The 19,201-nt window shown below is 48.6% G+C and overlaps 7 protein-coding genes across 7 annotated transcripts; 4 read left to right on the top strand and 3 right to left on the bottom strand.

Moving 5' to 3' along the window:
- Nucleotides 1-684: 684 nt before the first annotated feature.
- N7469_004823 (forkhead domain protein) lies at nucleotides 685-4,417 on the top strand (the record flags this gene model as incomplete). Its single annotated transcript, XM_056643743.1, has 3 exons — nucleotides 685-1,802; nucleotides 1,852-3,460; nucleotides 4,064-4,417. The coding sequence occupies 3 exons, from the start codon at nucleotides 685-687 to the stop codon at nucleotides 4,415-4,417; spliced, it is 3,081 nt and encodes a 1,026-aa protein (XP_056503155.1).
- A 3,226-nt stretch (nucleotides 4,418-7,643) lies between these two features.
- On the top strand, nucleotides 7,644-9,057 carry N7469_004822 (uncharacterized protein; the record flags this gene model as incomplete). The annotated part of the gene is made up of 2 exons (XM_056643742.1): nucleotides 7,644-8,223; nucleotides 8,276-9,057. The coding sequence occupies 2 exons, from the start codon at nucleotides 7,644-7,646 to the stop codon at nucleotides 9,055-9,057; spliced, it is 1,362 nt and encodes a 453-aa protein (XP_056503154.1).
- Nucleotides 9,058-9,212: 155 nt separating this feature from the next.
- N7469_004821 (uncharacterized protein) lies at nucleotides 9,213-9,410 on the bottom strand (the record flags this gene model as incomplete). Its single annotated transcript, XM_056643741.1, has 1 exon — nucleotides 9,213-9,410. One exon carries the CDS (start codon nucleotides 9,408-9,410, stop codon nucleotides 9,213-9,215), a length of 198 nt encoding a protein of 65 aa, XP_056503153.1.
- Nucleotides 9,411-10,876: 1,466 nt separating this feature from the next.
- Nucleotides 10,877-12,710, bottom strand: N7469_004820 (acid phosphatase DET1; the record flags this gene model as incomplete). The annotated part of the gene is made up of 2 exons (XM_056643740.1): nucleotides 10,877-12,631; nucleotides 12,696-12,710. The coding sequence occupies 2 exons, from the start codon at nucleotides 12,708-12,710 to the stop codon at nucleotides 10,877-10,879; spliced, it is 1,770 nt and encodes a 589-aa protein (XP_056503152.1).
- A 341-nt stretch (nucleotides 12,711-13,051) lies between these two features.
- On the top strand, nucleotides 13,052-14,419 carry N7469_004819 (Dor1-like family protein; the record flags this gene model as incomplete). The annotated part of the gene is made up of 1 exon (XM_056643739.1): nucleotides 13,052-14,419. The coding sequence occupies one exon, from the start codon at nucleotides 13,052-13,054 to the stop codon at nucleotides 14,417-14,419; it is 1,368 nt and encodes a 455-aa protein (XP_056503151.1).
- Nucleotides 14,420-14,747: 328 nt separating this feature from the next.
- N7469_004818 (ELL-associated factor) lies at nucleotides 14,748-16,029 on the top strand (the record flags this gene model as incomplete). The annotated part of the gene is made up of 2 exons (XM_056643738.1): nucleotides 14,748-14,773; nucleotides 14,820-16,029. 2 exons carry the CDS (start codon nucleotides 14,748-14,750, stop codon nucleotides 16,027-16,029), a joined length of 1,236 nt encoding a protein of 411 aa, XP_056503150.1.
- Nucleotides 16,030-17,459: 1,430 nt separating this feature from the next.
- Nucleotides 17,460-18,524, bottom strand: N7469_004817 (uncharacterized protein; the record flags this gene model as incomplete). Its single annotated transcript, XM_056643737.1, has 1 exon — nucleotides 17,460-18,524. The coding sequence occupies one exon, from the start codon at nucleotides 18,522-18,524 to the stop codon at nucleotides 17,460-17,462; it is 1,065 nt and encodes a 354-aa protein (XP_056503149.1).
- Nucleotides 18,525-19,201: the final 677 nt, after the last annotated feature.

Below are 19,201 nucleotides of genomic sequence, written 5' to 3'. Positions count from 1 at the left end.
TCTTCAATATTGCGGTCAACCCAGGGCTTCATCCTAATCAAGTTAATCAAGATTCACTTATTCAAGGGTAGCCTCCTATATAGGAGTATGTAAAGGGTTATTTCTGGCCTGTCTGGCTTCCAAGCCATTTCCTTTTAAGGCTTGTAAGTTATAGTTATCTCAGTCTACCCAAGAACGTATACCAGGAATACATACTTGTCACGATATTAATTCCAACTACCGAGTAGTTACTACTATCCTCATTCTCACCACATTCATTCTACAATAATTTTTCAGACCAGCAGCCAGTAAATTCCGCATGTACATCCATACGGCGAAATAGAAGAATGACAATCGGTGAACAGGCACCAAGTGGATCCTTCATGTTCGAGCGGGGCGAAAAGAAAATTTGTCCCGGATCGACTCCAAGGGGTCGGTCCAGTTCGATTCTGCAGATAGGATCTTCGATCTTGCAAAACACCAAACCGACAGATCCCTGAGGATATTTGCTATCTATCTTCTATTTCTTCTCTTCAGATCTCCTTTTCTAGTCCTTTTGCTATTGATTATCCCCGACTATCACTATGCAGTGATCCATTGTTACGGGCGTCTGCAGCCACCAACCCGGCAAGCCTCTTCCTCACCGCCTTCCAGTGAGAATCGCCCAGCAAAAGCTGCTTCTTCCCTCGTCTCCTCTTGAGAGCCATGTCGTCGCAGACTATGACGGCGCCAGCAGTGGGCCATCGACCGCCTGATTCAGGTCCAGATACGCCCATGCACGATTATGGCTACTCACAAGACGACCCTACCTCGCCTACCGCTTCAAGGAGCGCCTCCGCAACCCGCGACATGCATAATTCTGCCCCAACCTCAAAGGCTTTGCCCGCCACCTCCTCCATGGGGATCAAGACTGAGCCTTCCGACGGCCATGATTCCAACGGCAATGTTTCCGGCAACCAAAAGGATCTAAACACCCAATCTGCCGCCGGGGCCCTTCTCGCCCAACTCCTCGGAAATCCTTCTGCGCCGAATTCAACTGATGCGACTGGAAATCACTCCGGACAACAATTAGACACCCAGGATGTGAAGATGGACGACTCAAATGGCTTTCCTGCGACCGATCAGAGTACATCGAATGATATGGCGCTAGGCATGCAGCTCCCGCAAGATTCAACCTCGCCATCAAGGGGCATGCAAAGTACATCCAACGGAAATGGGAAACCTGCCACGGATATCCTGGCGGAGATTGATGCGACACAGCAGCAGGAAGGGAAAGGCATCACTGCGCATCGTCTGTCAAATGCGAGTGCCGTGGAGGGCATTTCCGACCCTTTGAATCCTAAATCGAGCCTGGAGCCATCCCTTCTTCCTCCCCTCGATTTTGCCGCAGCCCCTAAAAATGCCTTCGAAGCTCTTCAGCAAAATGAGTTACTAACGGCCGCCTATCTTTCACAAGGGGCTGACCTATCAGCCCTTGGGTATCAGGATGGATCAGCGTCTGTAGCCGGATCAGAACCGCGAATTCAAGCTTTTGCCAAGTTAGAGTTTGACGATGGCCATTTTTATGTCAATACATACTCGTTCATTCTGGGACGAGATGTTCGGGCTGCGCGCGCTGCCCATCAACGAGAGATTCAGTTTCGGCAGGCCGTACGAAGCTCTCGAGCAAAGAGTTCTAGCGGCGGCAACACATCCCACACGCCAAACAGGATGAAGCGTGAAGAAAGCGCTGCCATGATGGGCAGCGTGGTCAGTGACCGTGGCGGTATTATGGGATTCGATCCGGATATACCCCCCCCATCTTCCAGCCAATTTGAACATCAGTAGGCGGTCATCGAAATCTTCATTCGATGACTCTGCAATGCCCTTGAGTGCCAACCCTGCGCAGCTACAGACAACAACTGTGACAGACTATAATGCGCTTGCTATGCAATCTCTGCAATCCGAAAATAATGGTGATGCAAAGCCCGTAGATGCTTTGGCTCTATTGCCATCACCTGACTCTTGCCCTACGATTCCTATTCACCCGCCATCAACAATCGATGGTACTGCTGCTGGACACCGCGGTATTTCCCGCCGACACGTCCGAATTGCTTATAATTTTGATCGCAATCTCTTCGAGATGGAGGTCATGGGCCGCAATGGTGCCTTCATTGGAGCTGATTGGCTCTCTCCCGGGCAACTTCGCCCGTTACACAGCGGTGACTACATCCAAATTGGTGGTGTACGAATCCGTTTCCTGTTACCTGATGTCCCCATCGGTGAGACTGGGGCGGATAGGATGGAAGAGCCGCAACAAAAACAAGAAGATGAGGACTTAGATGCCGAGGCCGAGGCCGAGATTGATGCTGCCCACGAGATTGATGCTGAACATGAGATTGATGATATGGCTCTAAGTGATAGTCCTGACAGCAAAGATCCCTCCAGGCCTAAGGTCAAATCGAAGGACGATGACTCAAGGCTTGTGCAATCTATTGAATCAGGCGACAAGGGCGACCAACCAGCGCGCCGTCGTGGACCTGGTCGACCTCCCAAAGATGGCATTATGTCCAAGCGTGAAAGGGCTGAGCTGGCTCGAGAACAAAAGATGGCAGCGAAACGTGAAGCCAATGGAGGTGTCACACCACCAACAGCCAATCGACCTACCAAAGCAGGCAAGACTATCACAGGCAAGGAATCCCAATCAGTTGGAGCCGAATCACCAACCTCCTCCGTCAAACCTGCCGAGAAGCGCAAGTATACGAAGAGAAAGAAGGGCGATGGAACTCTGATGGACTTCCCCCTCCCATCCACGGAAGGCGGCCAATTCCCTCCAGAGCAACGACCCGAGGAGTATGTCAAACCACCGCCAGTCAAGAAGCGCAAGCCTTCGCGATCACCATCTCCCAACTATCCTCCAGAGTCTGCTTACTCGCCAGAGGACTTGGCCAAACCTCCTTACAATTATGCTGTTCTTATTTTCGATGCTCTGACAGAGGCTGGCACTCCAATGACCTTGAAACAAATCTACCGTGCCTTGAAGCTCAAATATCCATATTTCCGTTTCAAGTGCGAGACTGAAGGCTGGACATCCAGTGTGCGACACAACCTCAACGGCAACGGGCACCTATTCATGCACGCGGAAAGAGATGGCAAGGGATGGTCATGGCAACTTCGACCTGGTGCATCTGTTGAGAAGGAGAAGAAGAGACGACCTTCGCCTCCTCCTCCCCAAGCTCCTCCATCAGCGCCGCCCCAGCAATATATGCCTCCTATGCCTCATTCCTACGCCCCGCCCCCAGGACCTCCAGGTACCATGCCAAACCAGCGTCCGCATCAGCACCAGCACCAGCACCAGCACTTTCAATTCCCTTCGATGCCGTCCAACTTCCCTGCGCCATCAGCAAATCCTCAACACCCCAGTCCCTATCCGCCTCCTACGACGGGAGCTCCTCCTATCTCTACTCCCGCACCACCTCCACCAGCTTCGGCTCCTGCGCCGGTGCAAGCACCTGCCCCAACACCTCCTGCTACGGCTACGGCTAGTACTGCTGTTGCTCCTCCGGCTTCTGCTCCCGCTCCTTCTGCTCCTGCTCCTGCGCCGGCCTCCGGCCCAGCTCCAGCACCAGCTCCTCTGTCTAAGCCTACTCCTGCACCTCCTGTTTCCGCGCCTGCCCCGGCTCCTGCTCCGGCTCCAGCTCCTCCAGTCCCTGCACCTGCGGCGTTCCCGATTCCGAGCACTATTCGGAGCAGTCTCCCCGCAGCTTTTGCACAGACTATTCCTTCTACTTATACCTCACCGTATGCATCCAATCCTCCCTCACAGAGTGCACCACCGCCACGGCCTTCGCAAACGCCGCAGCCTGGACAAGGACCGCCACCACCGCAGCAGCCGCAGCCGCAGCATCACCAGTCTCCATATTCCACCCCCAAACCTCCACCATCTCAACCTCCGCCTATCAATACCCAGCACCAAAATTTCCCTCCCCCAGCTGGGCCATCCTACCATCCCCAACCTCATCCTCAGCCTCAACCCCAGCACCAACCTCAGGCCCAGCATCAACATCAACACCAGCACTCGGTCCAGTCGCAGCCACATCCGCAGCAGCCTCATCATGTGCCGCCTCCGCATCACCAGGCGCAGCAGCCGCGGCCACCACCGCCCGGACCCCAGGGACATCAGCAGCAGCCACTCCACGCACAGCCCAACCGGGGACCAAACGGTCCACCAGAACCGTCCTCATTCAATGAACGTGCGAACAAGGCTCTGGATGACTTTGAGGCGGTGCTTATGGAAGACTATGAAGACAAGAACTATATCCGAGAAGTTCTCCGCAGTGCCCGTGCTCGGGTACTCGGCAATGCAACGGAGAGTTCATTTCCTGGTGGCGAACCCAAGGATGAAAAGGTCATCATGGATGTTCTGGGGAGTTTGGTCGGAAGTCTCAAAGATGAGTGAAGAAATAAAAGACAAGAGAGAAAGAAAGAAGATACAAAGGAGCAAAAAGAAAGAGTGAACAATCTCCCAGGTTTGGCATGAGCTGATGCTTTTCTTTGTCACGAACTCACGATTTATTCTATATTTTCTGTTTACCACCTTGGGACATTGGTTCCGGAGTTTATTTTTGTCTTGTTTTTTTTTTTTTGGATGGTCGTTTGTACCTACACCAACAACGCCTTTTTCCCCCACTGCTTGCTCGCAGTTACCGATAGGCTCGACTAGAAGGGGAAGGGAACCCGCGGGAAACGATTTGAACGTGTCTCTGTGTCTCTCTTCCTCCTGGCGACCTTATCGAGTATACGAGTCTATGTCATTTGTTTGCGTGTCTGGGTTCTTCTTGAATCTTAGTGATATCCCTCTGTTCTGTTCTGGTTGAGCGCCAGACTTTCCCGTATTGTTTTCATCTTTGGACTATCTCGTGCCGTGGCTGTCGCGGTACATTAAAATCAAAAAGCTAGCATATAGAAATATGAAATTACTTGAAAGATTAATTTGTCTTGACTAGTTTGCATTTGAAAGTGAATGACTATTGGCGATATGTGGTGTCGAAGTCCTTATTGAATCGAGTAGTATAAGTCTTCAGGATTCGTAAGGTCAACCTACTCACAGACCCAGCCAAATCCTATCAAATACAATTTCTAGTCGCAAGCTCAGGCACAACTAATCCGTTCATGCTTATAATGTCCATGCACATGCACATGCAATGTCGGCCGAATACTACAGTAATAATCGCCAGGTCCGTATCCTGCAACTCAATACACTCCGTCTCTTCCGCTCCATACAGTGCTCAGTCTATGGAGTGAACCCAGTATTTATAATCCATTCTAGACCAGAATCGGTCCCGACCCACGGCGAGTTCTTGATTTCTTCTCCCCCCCCCTTTTTCCTTTTCTTTCCCTCCCCCCCCCACCTTCAAGAGAGAAGGCCCGAAATTTCCCTATGGCGGGGTTCAGGAGGGACAGAGGTACATACATAGTACAGTAAGAAGTGCCCAACCTCACATTGGGCCGAGCGTAGCCGGTGAGAACGGTCCACCTGTTGGAGTCGAGTGAGTCCACTCGGACGTGAACTAGTCTTTAGTGAGGGACTAGTCTACTTGTGAGTTTATTGTGTTGCCCTGGCGTAACTGTAGTCGTGGAGACGGAGTACAATCGGGGAGTTTAGATAAAAAGTTGCATACTTCTTTGGATGTAGTGTGTTCGATGTAAACATGCTGGAATTTAGTGAAAATCGGTTATAGTATAGTATACTCCGTACATATGTAGTACATCACACAGTAAATAATTAACTGTACTGTAGGTCTTAAGAGTGAGGAGGCAGGCAGGAGGATTACCCAGTGACAGGGCGCACCACGTACCAACGTGCAGGATATTGCAGTGCTGTCAGCGGGTCAAAGTCAGCGTGTTCAGAGTCAGACTTCTAGTACGAGGTAATGTAATCTCTATATAATACATATGTACTCCGTACGCAGTGCTGAATTCCTCCATACTCTCTTCGCCCCAAAGGCTGTGACTGTGACGGTCGAGAATACAGTACGGAGTACTGTACATGTGTATAAATCGACGGTGGGCTGGTCCAATCAACTACGAAAGCAGGCCAAGTGTTGCCTCTCATGCTTTTCTGTTCTCCTACCACCATGCGGCATGACGCTATTGCACACCGCAGGAATCATTAATTTTTTTTTTTTTTTGGTTTGACGGACACTCCGGTGACTCACTACCCCCAGCTTATTGCCCTTGCTTGGTTGTACGGGGTGATGGAGGGGGAAGCCGATGGCAACGGACACCTGTCACTATTAAATGACGGATAGTGATGGCAGATGACGGATGTGAAGTAAATGATTGGATTTGCCTTGGGAGGCGTTATTCGACTCGCCTCGTCATGTTCATGACTCTGCATCTCTGGAGTACTAGTTAGTTATATACAGTATGTACCTCGTTCTGAGGTGGTCACCGCGCAACGGGGGGGGGCCACTGGCATGTTCGTGGATGAAACGCTCAGACCCGTGAAAAGAAACTCTGCCGCTATTGGCGAAAGAGGCTTACTAAGGCCCGCACGAGTCCGTGGGGCTTTTTTTAGATTTTTCTTTTCTTTTTTCGGCGGTTGCATCAGAGATGATTCGGTCATTAGTATATACTGTACAATATATTTAGAGACAGTATTAGATATCCGTGAATCAAATACTCTAGGTATATTGACAGGTTAAATAGAGTATATTATACTAGTTAATGAGAGACATTGATTGTTACTGAAATAACTATGTATCTTGTGCGCTCACCGGGTTTCGGGTTAAGTATGTAATCATGTATTGCGGTGACGGTATGATCATGCCTGAATGGGCCACCAGCAGCCCCCGGTTAACCCCTAAAATAGTCGCCGTGGCGGGAAAGTAAAGAGTCGAGAACCCCGTGAGGTATTGTCACGTATTGTCACCCATCCACCACACACAATCCCCTTTTGCCTGTCAACTCTTCACTTCTCACTTTCTTTTTCTCACCTCCCCTTATTCTCTCCAAACCTCTCTCCCCCCCTCCTCCCCCTTTTCCAACGAGCTTTTCACTAAGTGTCGTTGCTGACCTCTTGTTTTGGAGGTTTGCCTCTACGCGAGGGAATCATTTGTGTTCTTTTTCATTTTCTCTATTTTCTACTCATCGCTTTGGGTTCATCTCAAATCGCGCGTGTTCTGGGCAATTGAAAAATTTATCTTCGGTACAGGGATACGTCTACAATTCTACCTTTCAGCTCGGTGAATCTGTGACTCGATCTTGTTACTTTCGACTGCTTGCGAAAGAACAGAAGAACCAGGAAAAAAAAAAACTACTATTTCAGATTCTCCTGGTGTTTGGCTATCGTGTCAGGACCTCCCTTCGCCAATCTACCGACGCTCCTTCACTCTCGTTTGTCTTCGGATCACTTGGTTGAAGATACTCTCAATGTCATTCAACTAGAGACGTTCACTACGACCATATCGGAGTGACGCGCTCGTTTAGAAGCGCCCCTCTCTCCGCTTTCCCCCAGGCTCAGGACGTTTCGGAGTTGTAGACGGTTCGCCTTTCCCATCCCCAGTCTTCTTCCCGGCCTGTCCCTGTTGCAGCGCTGACCAAGGTACTTCGGATAGAAGTCAAACTCGTCTACTTCATCCTGTCTTGACCTGGTCTCTCTCCCCCCTCTAACCCTCTTCGTTATGCCGTCTTTCTACTCTGCAGGCCACGGCCTGCCTACACCTCCTCACATCAACAGCGGTGGTCGCCTGGACGAGCCTCAGTTCTACCCGATCGGCTATACTGCCTTCCCACCCCGCTACCATCAGAGTGGTAATGAATTCATCGAGCAGTTCTCCCAGTCCATGTGCTACGCCAAACCGAACGCGATGAACATGCACCACTCGGCGCATCCGATGCACCCCCGGGATATGCACACCATGGGCCAGCAGCAGATGTACGGACCGATGGCGAACGCTTTGCCTCCAATTCGGTCCAACATGCAGCTCCCTCCCATGGACAGTGCAATCCCCCAACAGTACCGCCGCCAGGATATCGCCCCGATGAAACAACAGCACATGGAACAGCCTCGAAAGGAGGAGAAGGCTACTGGAGGCGTTGCCGCTCATCTGGATTATGAAATGGATCGCATGTCCGACTTCGTGGCGGAAATGACCCAGGGAATGTATGATTTGTACAACACCAGAATCACCCTTGCAGATATTGACTTCGCGCGAAGCATCTCCCCAGGAACCTCAGTCCCCCCCACAGTTCCGGAAATACGTCTATCAGATCTTGTCGTCGACACGCCTACCCAGCTCTACGATTTTGCTAGGACTCTTTTATTTGTCCAGCCGCATGCGGATGCTCTCGTCTCAGCGCGTCTTCCAGTCGAGCAGTGGCCAAATCTACCGCATGCTGACTGTGGCTTTGCTGCTCGGAAGCAAATTCTTGGATGATAATACTTTCCAGAACAAATCTTGGGCTGAAGTTAGCAATATTCCTGTCGCAGAGTTGAACAAGCTGGAACTCGAGTGGCTCTTCGCTTTTGAATGGAAGATCCATGACCGCATCTATGATCAGCAGGATGGTTTCGCTTCGTGGCGTAGTCACTGGGAAACCTGGAGTGCTAAGGTTAACCTTCGAAGCCACGAGTCTCGTCAATCCTTGGCGCCTCTTGACACTAACGTCGTTCGCCAACCTTCCCTCTCCAAACCGATTATGTCGCCCGAAGGCCCCATCCCGCCTCAATACCAGCGCAGCTCTCACCTTGAAAGTTCTTGGCTGAACCCGGCAGCCTCCGAGTACTCTCCGCCATCGGCACCTCACAGTGGTCCGAATACGCCTGACTACTACTCGGTTGGCCCTTGGGCCTATACGAATCCTCCTCCGCCTTATTCGCGAGCTTGGATTCCCCCACCACCGCAGTACATCTCTCAATCCGCTCCTCGATCGCAGCCCCCGTCCTACCACCACACCCCGGCATATGGCTTGCCCTTTGCCCAGAGTGTTTGGACTGGTCATGGATCGTCTTGTGCTTGCATGTACTGTGCGAAGCATCTTGAGCACTACATGTGCAACAGCGCTTTCCCTGCGCTCCAGCCTATTGCTGCTTAGACCGCATCTGGCTATATTCTTGATGCTTCCTTACTGATTAACTTATGATTACGGTTGAAACCGACGATAGCCCCGGCGTCCTTGGTCTCGTCGTCTTTTCTACCATTTTTCTTCTCTCACTTTTTTTTTCAATCTGACCACTTATTCGCGCGGTTTTAGAAATTTTTCTTCGACGTTAGGGTGATATTACATGGGTTCTCTTTTCGATGATACCGTTGTCTTTTCTTCTTCTTCTTCTTCTTCTTTTTCTTCTCCTCTTTTATCTTTTCCTGTCCCTGATTACTTCGACGTTTTACGCCCTCTTCATTTTCCTGGTTCGCTGGCCCAAACTCTGCAACTGGAGCAATCGGCATTCCGCGTCAACCCCCAAAAAGTACTTTTTGTTCTGCGATTTGCTGGTTCGTGTCGGCTAGGCGAAAGAAAAAACACCAAAAAAATGTCAAAATCAAGAGGAAAAAAAACGCTCCCACAGCGACATGGCACGTCCCGGCCAATCCTCGATCTCAGCTTTCGGCTCACTGCACCGTCCACATCATGCTTCGGTTTATTGGGCGCTGGTGTGACCAACTCGAGTATCGTCGGATCATTTCCTTTCTGTCGACCTCTAATGAGATTTGATGGCCGGGGCCGCAGTCACGACGATCACGAATACCCTCAAAATCTGACCTTGTTTATTACCCATGACCCTGTTCGGTCCATATCTCCGGTTCATTTCTTTCCTCCTTTTTTTTCTCCCTTCCTGGCATCTCGGCCGGCGGTGATTACCCATAGAATGTTTCCTCTTCTCTTCCTACTTCCATTTCATGTCGGTACATTATTCACAATTTTCAATTCCCACGCTACAGTCCTTACCCGGCGTTAATACTTTTCTCTTCACTCATCATTCGCGATCACTGCGTTATTTTGATCAATTGATTCGACTCGATTCGACTCGCTCTTCCAATCCGTGAAATCGTTTCTTGTCTTTCTGTTTCTGGTATTTCCTGTTTAACGACCCGGTCGATGAAACACTCCGCTCCAAAAAGTGGACCCAATTCCGACCCGCCCTTTTTATTCTGATCTCCCGTCTGACTGATGCACGGTTCCTTGCGAATGGACTTGGTGGAGCCTGATTGTCTGTGTCTGTGTCCCCTCCATTATCTTCTTGCAAAATTCTTCCAGTTCGGGAGCAAGCCAGATTTTCCAGTGCGCCATGTTTCATGGAACGTTTCCCGTGATCTACGGGGTCCTGGCTTGTATGTAGTCTATTTGTGCTTCGTCCTAGTTCTTTCTTTCAATTCCTTTTGTCCCGGTTTCAACCTATCCTTGTTTTGCCACTGCTTCCATGGCTTGATCTCCGTGCCTGAAGTGTGTTGTTGCCGGGTCTTTGTGTTTTGCTAGATTGAGGTTTAAGATGATTTCAAACAAGATGAAAATGACAAACTATTATCTTTGTCCTTAATCCCCTTCGTAGGCTTACATGATATAGCACTAGCTGTGATCATTTTTGAACAGAATTAAACAAGCTACTGATTGTCATTATTCTATGATCTGTGAATCATTGAAATAAGTGTACGAAAAAGCCTAGAATTTTTGTATCTCAGTACATAGTAAATAAACTCATAATCATATCGTCATAATCCCTGACCCATTAGACAGAGACAACCAGTCATATCCCAAAATCCCAGCCAAATCAAATCCAAGTCCAATCAATTTAACACAGGTCCGACACAATCGATGCAGTTAGGAATGAAAAGGAAAAGTATATATCAAAATCAGAAATGGATAGGGAAAAAAAAATGGGGGAAGAGGAGATCTTAGAATACGCATACTATCAACCCTAGTATACGCTTCCCCGTATACTCTGATCTTCTATCTGTTGCGCTTCAAGAGAAAGTTTCTCATCATTCTTTTCATGCTTTTCACTCCCGCTGTGCTGGGAGGGAGACTTCTCGGATTGCGAGTGTGTGGACATGTCATCACCGTCTCCAAGGATATTTGCCATGCGGTGGTGTGGTGGTTGGGAGTTTAACGAGGAGGTATGTCGGTGATGAGTGTGATGATGATGATGGTGTACATGTGGACGAGATTTCCGAGCATCCTCAGTAGGATGGGTACTAAGTTCATCGTCCCCGTCTTCTGAGAAGTCCTGTGATGGATTTGATCCTGATTCAGGGTGGAATTGTGAGTGGTGATGGTGATGTGGTGTTAATTTATGCGTCACGGTTCGAGGAATGTGGTGCTCTGTATCGGAGCACTCGTCGTCTGACGGGGCCAGACTGTTAGCACCGCTCATGGAGCCTCCGCCGTCTCGACCACCGAGGTGGAGAAGGGCCATTTTGAGACAGGCTGTTGATGAGGATAACGCGGGTGGATGAAGCAGATGGTCTTCACTGTCTCGTTGAAGACTGTGGAGGTGAGGTCTTGTAGGGCGTGTACCATTGGCCTTGACCTCAGAGTGAGTGCCACGAGGTAGGCTGGTATTGTCGACATTCGAATCTCCGTTGGCAGGCTCTTGGTTGCTTTCAGATACTTCACGAGCATTATTATTATCATTGGTGTTGCTATTATGTTGGTGGGCCTTTTCGCTTGCTGGAAAACTGAAGCTGTTATCCAAGCTTTTGTTATGCTTCACGGGCGATTTGAGAGAACCCGAGGATGGCTGATCAGTCTTCTTGATATCGTGACGGCTCTCCTCTGATTGGCCATTCTGACTATGGTTATGGTTATGGTTGTGGTTGTTATTGTGATCTTGCTTGACAGTCTCTATCACCTGCTTGCGTAGGGATTGCCTTGCACCAGAGGACAACCCATGGGTACATCCATCTGGGCAACCGCCCCATTTTCTGCGAATCGGGACATTGTCAGCCGGAGAGATAGGATCCGACTCCACGCCTTTAGCTTTGCGCTCATTTTCTCTCTCTTTTCGCAAGTCTGACCATGTGCGCAACTTGTTCTGTAGAGCGTATTTGCCATTGTCCGGATTGTGGGTCATGATCACAAACTCGCAGTGGTTAATATTGCGGAGATCCTCAAAGTACTCCACACTCCAATGATACCATTTCATCAAGAAAACTCGCGTCATGAGGCCGTGCGTGACCAATACACAAACACTAGCAGTGTCCTCCTCGCCAAATAATCGCCACAGCGATTCGTTGAACCCGCTCACTCGGTCATATGCATCTGCCGCAGACTCGCCGTTGGGAATCCGATAAAAGAAATGGCCATAATCGGCACGCTCCATCCACATCCGTTCCATTTCTGTTGAACATGGTTGAAAGTTGCCAAAATCCTGCTCTCGCAGTCGAGGTTCTTCATAGACCTTGATAGTATGTCGGGGGAATGGAGACGGATCAGGCGAGTCGGAGGTCAAGGATTCCAGCATGCCCTCGGTTGTTTCCCTTGTCCGGCGGTATGGGGAAGTGAAGAAATGTAGAGTATCATCGGGATGTAGGAGATCACGCAAGCGACGACCTGCTTCTTGTGCCTGACGATGTCCTTCGGGCGTGAGTTTGACCCGATGGTCAGGAGTCGTTTGGTGAATATCCCGATTTTTATTTCCTTCCGATTGTGCATGGCGAACAAGTATAATCATCTATAAGCAAAGGTTCATCAGTACCATCTCTTTTTATGATCCCTCTCAGCAAACAAACACTTACTCGTGGTTTTCCCATGGCTGCGGGTGCATGTGGGAACAGGCACGATGCGGGGGGGGGGCAAGTAAATAGTTGAAGGAGACCAAATGAGAAGATCAAATATAGAAAAGGGGAATCGAGAAGAAAGAAATCAACAAAACGGACCAACCCAACATCCCCTTCGAGCAAGCAAAAGAGTTGTTGTTGTTTCGGGCAAAAACCCAGCAAATTCACAGGAAGTCGACGCCGCACCGTCTCGCACGGACCACCCCGAGCGGCCATCCACAGGCCAGTCTTTACGCAACGTCACTCCCTCTCCACTTCAACTTCAACTTTTGTACATTATAAAGGGGGGAAGGTCCTGGGAGAATACAGTAGACATGGCTGACTCTCTACTGGAGTTGTTGACTCCTTATTTGGATAGTCCGGCTCATGATGCTACCACTGAACAGTATTTGACGCGCCTGTCCACCCTCTCTCTGGATTCTCTTCAATCCACCGAACCGCAGTCTCTCGCACAGTCCTCGCATTCGACCCTCCTCTCCCTTCAAGCCCTTTCCAACCGTTCACATCGGACCTTTATTACATCAGCCGACAATCTATCTACTCTTTCTACAAACATTCCTCAATTGATAAGGGAGGCGAAGCAGCTACGTGACGCCCTACCGAAACTTGATGAGGAGGCCGTGAGCTTCTCTACCAAATATAGCAAGATTACAGACAATGCCGCCCTAGAACGACAAAAGAAAGCCCTGCAGCTGGCTCGCAATGTTGATAGATTGTCTGATATTCTCGAATTACCAACTCTTCTCTCCACCGCTGTCTCTGCTGCTTCTGCCAACTCCGGTGCTGGTGCGGCATCCACCACATATTCATCTGCCCTCGATTTACATGCACATATCAAGCGACTACAAACTTTATACCCCGATTCTCCCCTGATACAGGATGTCGTAGCTCAGGCGGAAGAAGCTATGAAAGAAATGACGACCAATCTGATTGCAGGTCTCCGAGCTCAAAATTTACGATTGGCGGCTGGTATGCGAACTATTGGGTGGTTACGGCGAGTTGCACCGGATCTGGAGGTATTGCAGAATGAATCAGTATCGGGGACCGGGGAAGGGGCATTTGGAGCAGTCTTCTTGATTTCCCGACTAGCACACTTGGTTTCAACCTTGGAAGCGCTCGAACCGCTGCGGGAACTTGCCGATCAAGAAACGCAACGGAGAAACCATGGCAAAGAGAAATCAGAACCTTTATCGAATGGTCAACAGACTGATCGTTATCTGAAACGATACATTGAGATCTTTCGTGAGCAGAGTTTCGCAATCGTCTCGCTATACAAGAACATTTTCGACTCAGAGCAATCCGATACTGAATCAGTCGTGTCTGGATTACGCGGAATCAACCAGACGGAGAAATTGGCATCTCAACCAGCACAGACCAGTGATCCCTTGCAAAACCTTCCCTCCGCCCTGGCCACATTCCCAATGCATCTCGTGCAACTACTCACCGACACCATGCGGGTGTATCTCCCGAACGTACGAGACCGAAGCTCCCGCGAAAGTCTTCTCACACAACTGCTATATTGTGCAGCTAGTCTTGGTCGCCTTGGGGGTGATTTCGGAATGATTCTGACGGAGCTGAGTGGGGAAGAGGAAATGAGCTATGAATGGGAGGATGTAATGCGCAAGCACCGGGCATTAGCTGGACGACTGGAACAATTGACAAACAGGGTGGCAGTGAACTAAGCCAGCAAGAATAACCATAATAATACCAAGTTCAACTACAATATACATAATACTGAATGTATTCAGCAATATCTGCCTTCTTCGTACTTTTGTATAAATATAGACTCAGTGCCAAGACCCTCCGTAATCAATCATTCTCCGCCTTTCGCCCTTCCCCGTTCTTCGTGTCACGCTTCCTTTCTTCCTTTCTTCTCTCTTCCGCCCAAATCCCTTTTGGCCCTCCGATCCTCTTTATTTCCTCTTTGATATTCTGAATGTCTTTCTGTCACATACTCCCTTGACTATATCCCCAAAGTGCGGAGTCATGGCCGCCCCAACCATTTCAACCATGATTGACCCGACTAAACAAGCGGAGTACCCTGTTGTTCTGGGTGAAAGACTCGAACAATACAGCATCTAGTCGATTGGTGAATGTCAACTATAATTACAAAACCAAGTCCGCAACACCATCCCAGCGCTCAACCATTACTCGTTCCTCCTTGTCGCGCGATCTCTTCGACCTTTCCGTCACCGATAAGGCCCCGGGCGCCGATCATAACTTGACGTATGCCTACCAAGGTAGCGAAGACCCGACTGACGAGCGCAACCTCGTCTTGGTCTTCGATCCCAAGCGAAAAGTCTTCGTTCTGGAGTCTGTTTCAACGAAGTTGAATTTCAACCTTCGTTCAAGACCCGGCAAGACGGAGAAGGAAGTTCGCCATGAGAACTTGGAGCTCCTCCCAGTCTACCACGATGACGATCACACCTCCTCGGATGATCGCAATGCTGGCAACACAAGTGAAGACGAAGGCCAAGCCGATGATAGTAATCCCTACGACTTCCGACATTTCGTTCGAAAGCCTGGCGCGGAGAACCCACCGGCCTCGGTCTCTGGCGCCACCACACCGGAGCCAGTCAGCAATAGTAAGGTGACTACGCCGGTGATCCACGCTTCTAGGCCCGCTCCTGTTCCTGCTCCTGCTCCGAAGCCGATGGCTCGTCCGAAGAAACAGGCCAATCCTCTACGAGCTCCAAAGCGGCCTGCGAAACCGACCGCATCAACCGCCCCATCCGCCTCCAAACCGCCGCGGTCAACGCCAGAACCGGCCGCTGTGCCCACTCCCCGCGCGGACCCACCGGACCACGAAGATATCCGGTCTTCTCTCTCCGATGCCGGCACCGGCTCCGCATCACAGCAAACAATTCAATCTCCAAATTCCAATATCATTGTCGATGGGGATCTAATTATCGATATGGGCTCGCCGCCTCCATCTCGAGCCTTCAAGGTGAACCCGGCCTTCTTCTCGTCCAATAACACCCCGACTGATGATCGAGATGATGGCGAAGGAGACGAAATGGGAGAGGGAGAAGAGGAAATGGATAGTTTCCAACTTCCTTCCCCTGCTCGAGATACTAAACCGCCGCCTCCTGAGAACATATCTGGAGGTGCCGGTGATAGTAATGACATGGAGGACGATGACTTCGATCCTTTAGCAGCGGAGATGGAAGCGGCTTTCGAAGAAAGCGCCCGCGAGGAACAAATCGCTCCTCGACAATATACTCAGACATCAACTTCGGCACGATATACCATGCCAAGTGATGATGAGAGCGAGGTCAGCGAGGAGGAGTAAAGATACAGTCTTAGTTGACGATCATTTTGTTTGCATGGCATCAGCATGGCGTTGGATAATATATTTAGAGATACCAAATCAGCAATGGAATTCAATTCCCTTATATCAAGCAAGTTTACTTCCTTAAGCATTTAATCATCGATGGCCCTAGGGAATATCAGTCTAGCTCGAGGGTAAATCCATTTTGGGGTACAAGACAATCAACAGATTTGTCTCAAGGACTTCCGGCTTGATTTCCAATGGAACGAAGGCCGTCATTCGTTGCATTGCGTACGGAATGGCCATCAGCTTGTAATAGTATCATAAAAGTAACGGTATCTTGTACAAATCCGCCCATTGGACCAAGAGTAGCACTACCAATGAGCCAGGAAATAAATCACCAGGGCCGTTTTGTCCCACAGTATTTCCCCTGGCACTGGCATTTTGAGGATAATTACTTCAGTATCAAATTGAAAAGGTCATTTCAATAGTTATGACAGGCCTGTCACGGTGCTCAATGGATCTCAGCCTTTTTCGTAACTTATGGATAATCTAACCTGTTAGTCTGTCTCCAAATGGCACTTAGACTTTCAGCTCTTAATTGAATGAAGTTGAATCTCTGCGCTAAATGGTTAAGTGGCTTAATTGAAGCTATACTGAGAGATAGCAAACATAAAGAAAAAATTTTTATTTGTTTTGATACTATCAACGGAGAGCTATTTGAAGGCGTTTCAGATGGACTTGACTATCTATAGCGGATACCGCGGGACCCTAACATCGTGTATCATTTTTGAGGCTTTCACTCATACACTTATTACTGGGCCTTAAAGCCTGGTGAACAACAGATACCATGATAGAATCATTTGGGCTTAATATCTTTGACTCGACACGCCATAGGATGCATCAAAGGCTGTCTACAGTACCCCCAGCTGAAAGATCCCTCGCTTTCCCCGGAGTTCATCGTATAGAGACGAGATCTAGGGTATGCTTACTCTCTCCTTGTCTCTGACTCCTTCTGGTAATTTCAATTCATCTCATCTTCCAACATAGCTTGACTTTCATCCTCCACTAACTCGTTTCCAGTGGAGTTTGCGGGCCGGTCCAGGGCTGCGTGGGGCGAGCGGGGCCAAGCTCGTTGGGGGCCCTTTCGAGAAACCTCATTAGGTGTGTCTTGGGCTATGAAATAAAACTTGAATAGGGATACGAGGATCTGGGGAGACTAGAATACACGTTCAACGTGCATTTGTGGGTGACTTACACAATGCTCCTACTAGAGCTCTCACTTCATGTCTTGTGATGAATCTCCGAGATCTAGATCACATTTCATCATACCTAGTATGTACTGCGTTAAGAAGATGCGATATAGAGCTTTTCAGAAGCTTAGAATCCTATTTGAAATAACTAAATAAAGCTATTACATGGCCTGGTACTTGTGGGAATAAGATTGGATTTTATCTTTTGTCTAGCAAAATCTTCAAGTTCATCCTATAAAAAAGCCCTTTGCGAAACCGGGCAATCTTGTTGAAGCTTTCCTTCTTCTTCTTCTTCTTCTTCTTCTTCTTCTTCTTCTTCTTCTTCTTCTTCTTCTTCTTCTTCTTCTTCTTCTTCTTCTTCTTCTTCTTCTTCTTCTTCTTCTTCTTCTTCTTCTTCTTCTTCTTCTTCTTCTTCTTCTTCTTCTTCTTCTTCTTCTTCTTCTCAGTAGCAACTGATTGAATTACTGATACCTGGTCATACAAAAACCTTGAGTCCCAGTTGAGCGCCCGTAGGAAGATATCCACAAGACAAGGACATGCTATATTTCCCTCTTTGAAGTGCATCTTTAATCGATCCTTCAGCGTCCCCGGGAAGAATGGTATGGCCAGTATATCCGCCACGGCCTCTTCAGAGAAGTATGGCGCTCCAAGGAAGTATAAGGAATCAGCAGACATTAGTTCTGATTCGTTCCCTTTATAACTCTGCCTCAGATCTTGTAGGAATGCCAGGGCATCATCTTGAAGGCATGGATGCTTACTGAATACCTGCTCCAGGTATTTCTCACGTCTTTCGGTTATCAGCTTTTCCGAATTCCACACTCCAAGAAACTCTTTTAGGGGCTCGAGAATTTCACTAATCGACGGTTCATCGCCCTCTGGCCCAGCATGGAGTATCGGATTCTCCAGATCTTCTAGACCGCTAAGAGCTTGTCTGGCTTGTAGCGATGCCATGGAACTAGGTGCTTGAGCATAATAAGGAGATGGGTCACTCTTGTAGCGGACAATAATTGTGATGATAGGCTTATCATTCTGCGTCTCGTAGCAGGAGAACATTCCTGGATTATCAACAAATCTGGTGGCTTTTCTGTTCAAGCCACCAAACATGAAAAAGTTGTATTTGCTCGGTCCGCTTGTTAGTTCGAGAGTCCGGAGAATCGTCTGAATTGTGAACCCTTCTTCTTGCATTTTCTCATATGTCTTGCTTTCAAGGCGAAAGTTGAAGCTGGATGTCTCTTCAAATAGGAAAAGAGTAAGTGGTGCCATATTTGTTAGAATAGTAGTAGCATTTGATGTGGTAAAAGTGAAATTTAAAGCTGAAGATGAAATTGAATATGATCGATATGACTACAAAAGAGATAAAAGTAGATTTCATACTTCCGAGGGCGTAATTTCCCTAAATGGCAAAAGTAGTTGAACTGACTCTATCGCCGTTCCCTCCACCCATGGAACTGAAGAAGTAACACTTTGGAAGTTCTAGCCTTACAGACAGCCGCCGCCATTTGTAGAATATATGAGGTTCATGTATCCTAGTGCGTACTGTCTGAAAATGCTGTCATGATTCTGCACGGGAATGAATAGTATTCATTCTATACTTCAGCCAGATAACTTTCAGTAAGGTTCAAATGAACTTGCGCAGTTGACTGAATTTCTATAAGAAACTTCACTTCCTCTGTAGGTTATACAAGGAGCTTCAAGTGAAAGAGATAACCGAACATGAATCTATAATATCATAGATTGAAAAGAGCCTAGATAGGCTCTTTTCAAGAAGGTCAGGTTACATCGAACCTACATTGGAATGTACTGAAGCGGCTCCAAGAAAACATACAGCCAGTAAACTATCTAGTTTACTAGGTCGTATACAAGGTACATATTTTATCCTTTCTTCTAGTTGTAGTCGCTACATTAGCGGCTTTATTAATGTAACAAAACTTCCAATGCCA

The sequence above is a fragment of the Penicillium citrinum genome (genome assembly GCF_028827155.1).
Source record: "Penicillium citrinum strain IBT 23319 chromosome Unknown utg000003l:1.0-4596430.0:1.0-4598250.0, whole genome shotgun sequence".
NCBI classification, from domain to species: Eukaryota; Fungi; Ascomycota; class Eurotiomycetes; order Eurotiales; family Aspergillaceae; genus Penicillium; species Penicillium citrinum.
The sequence above is the reverse complement of the archived record's forward strand: the minus strand, read 5'-3'. Positions and strand labels throughout refer to the sequence as shown.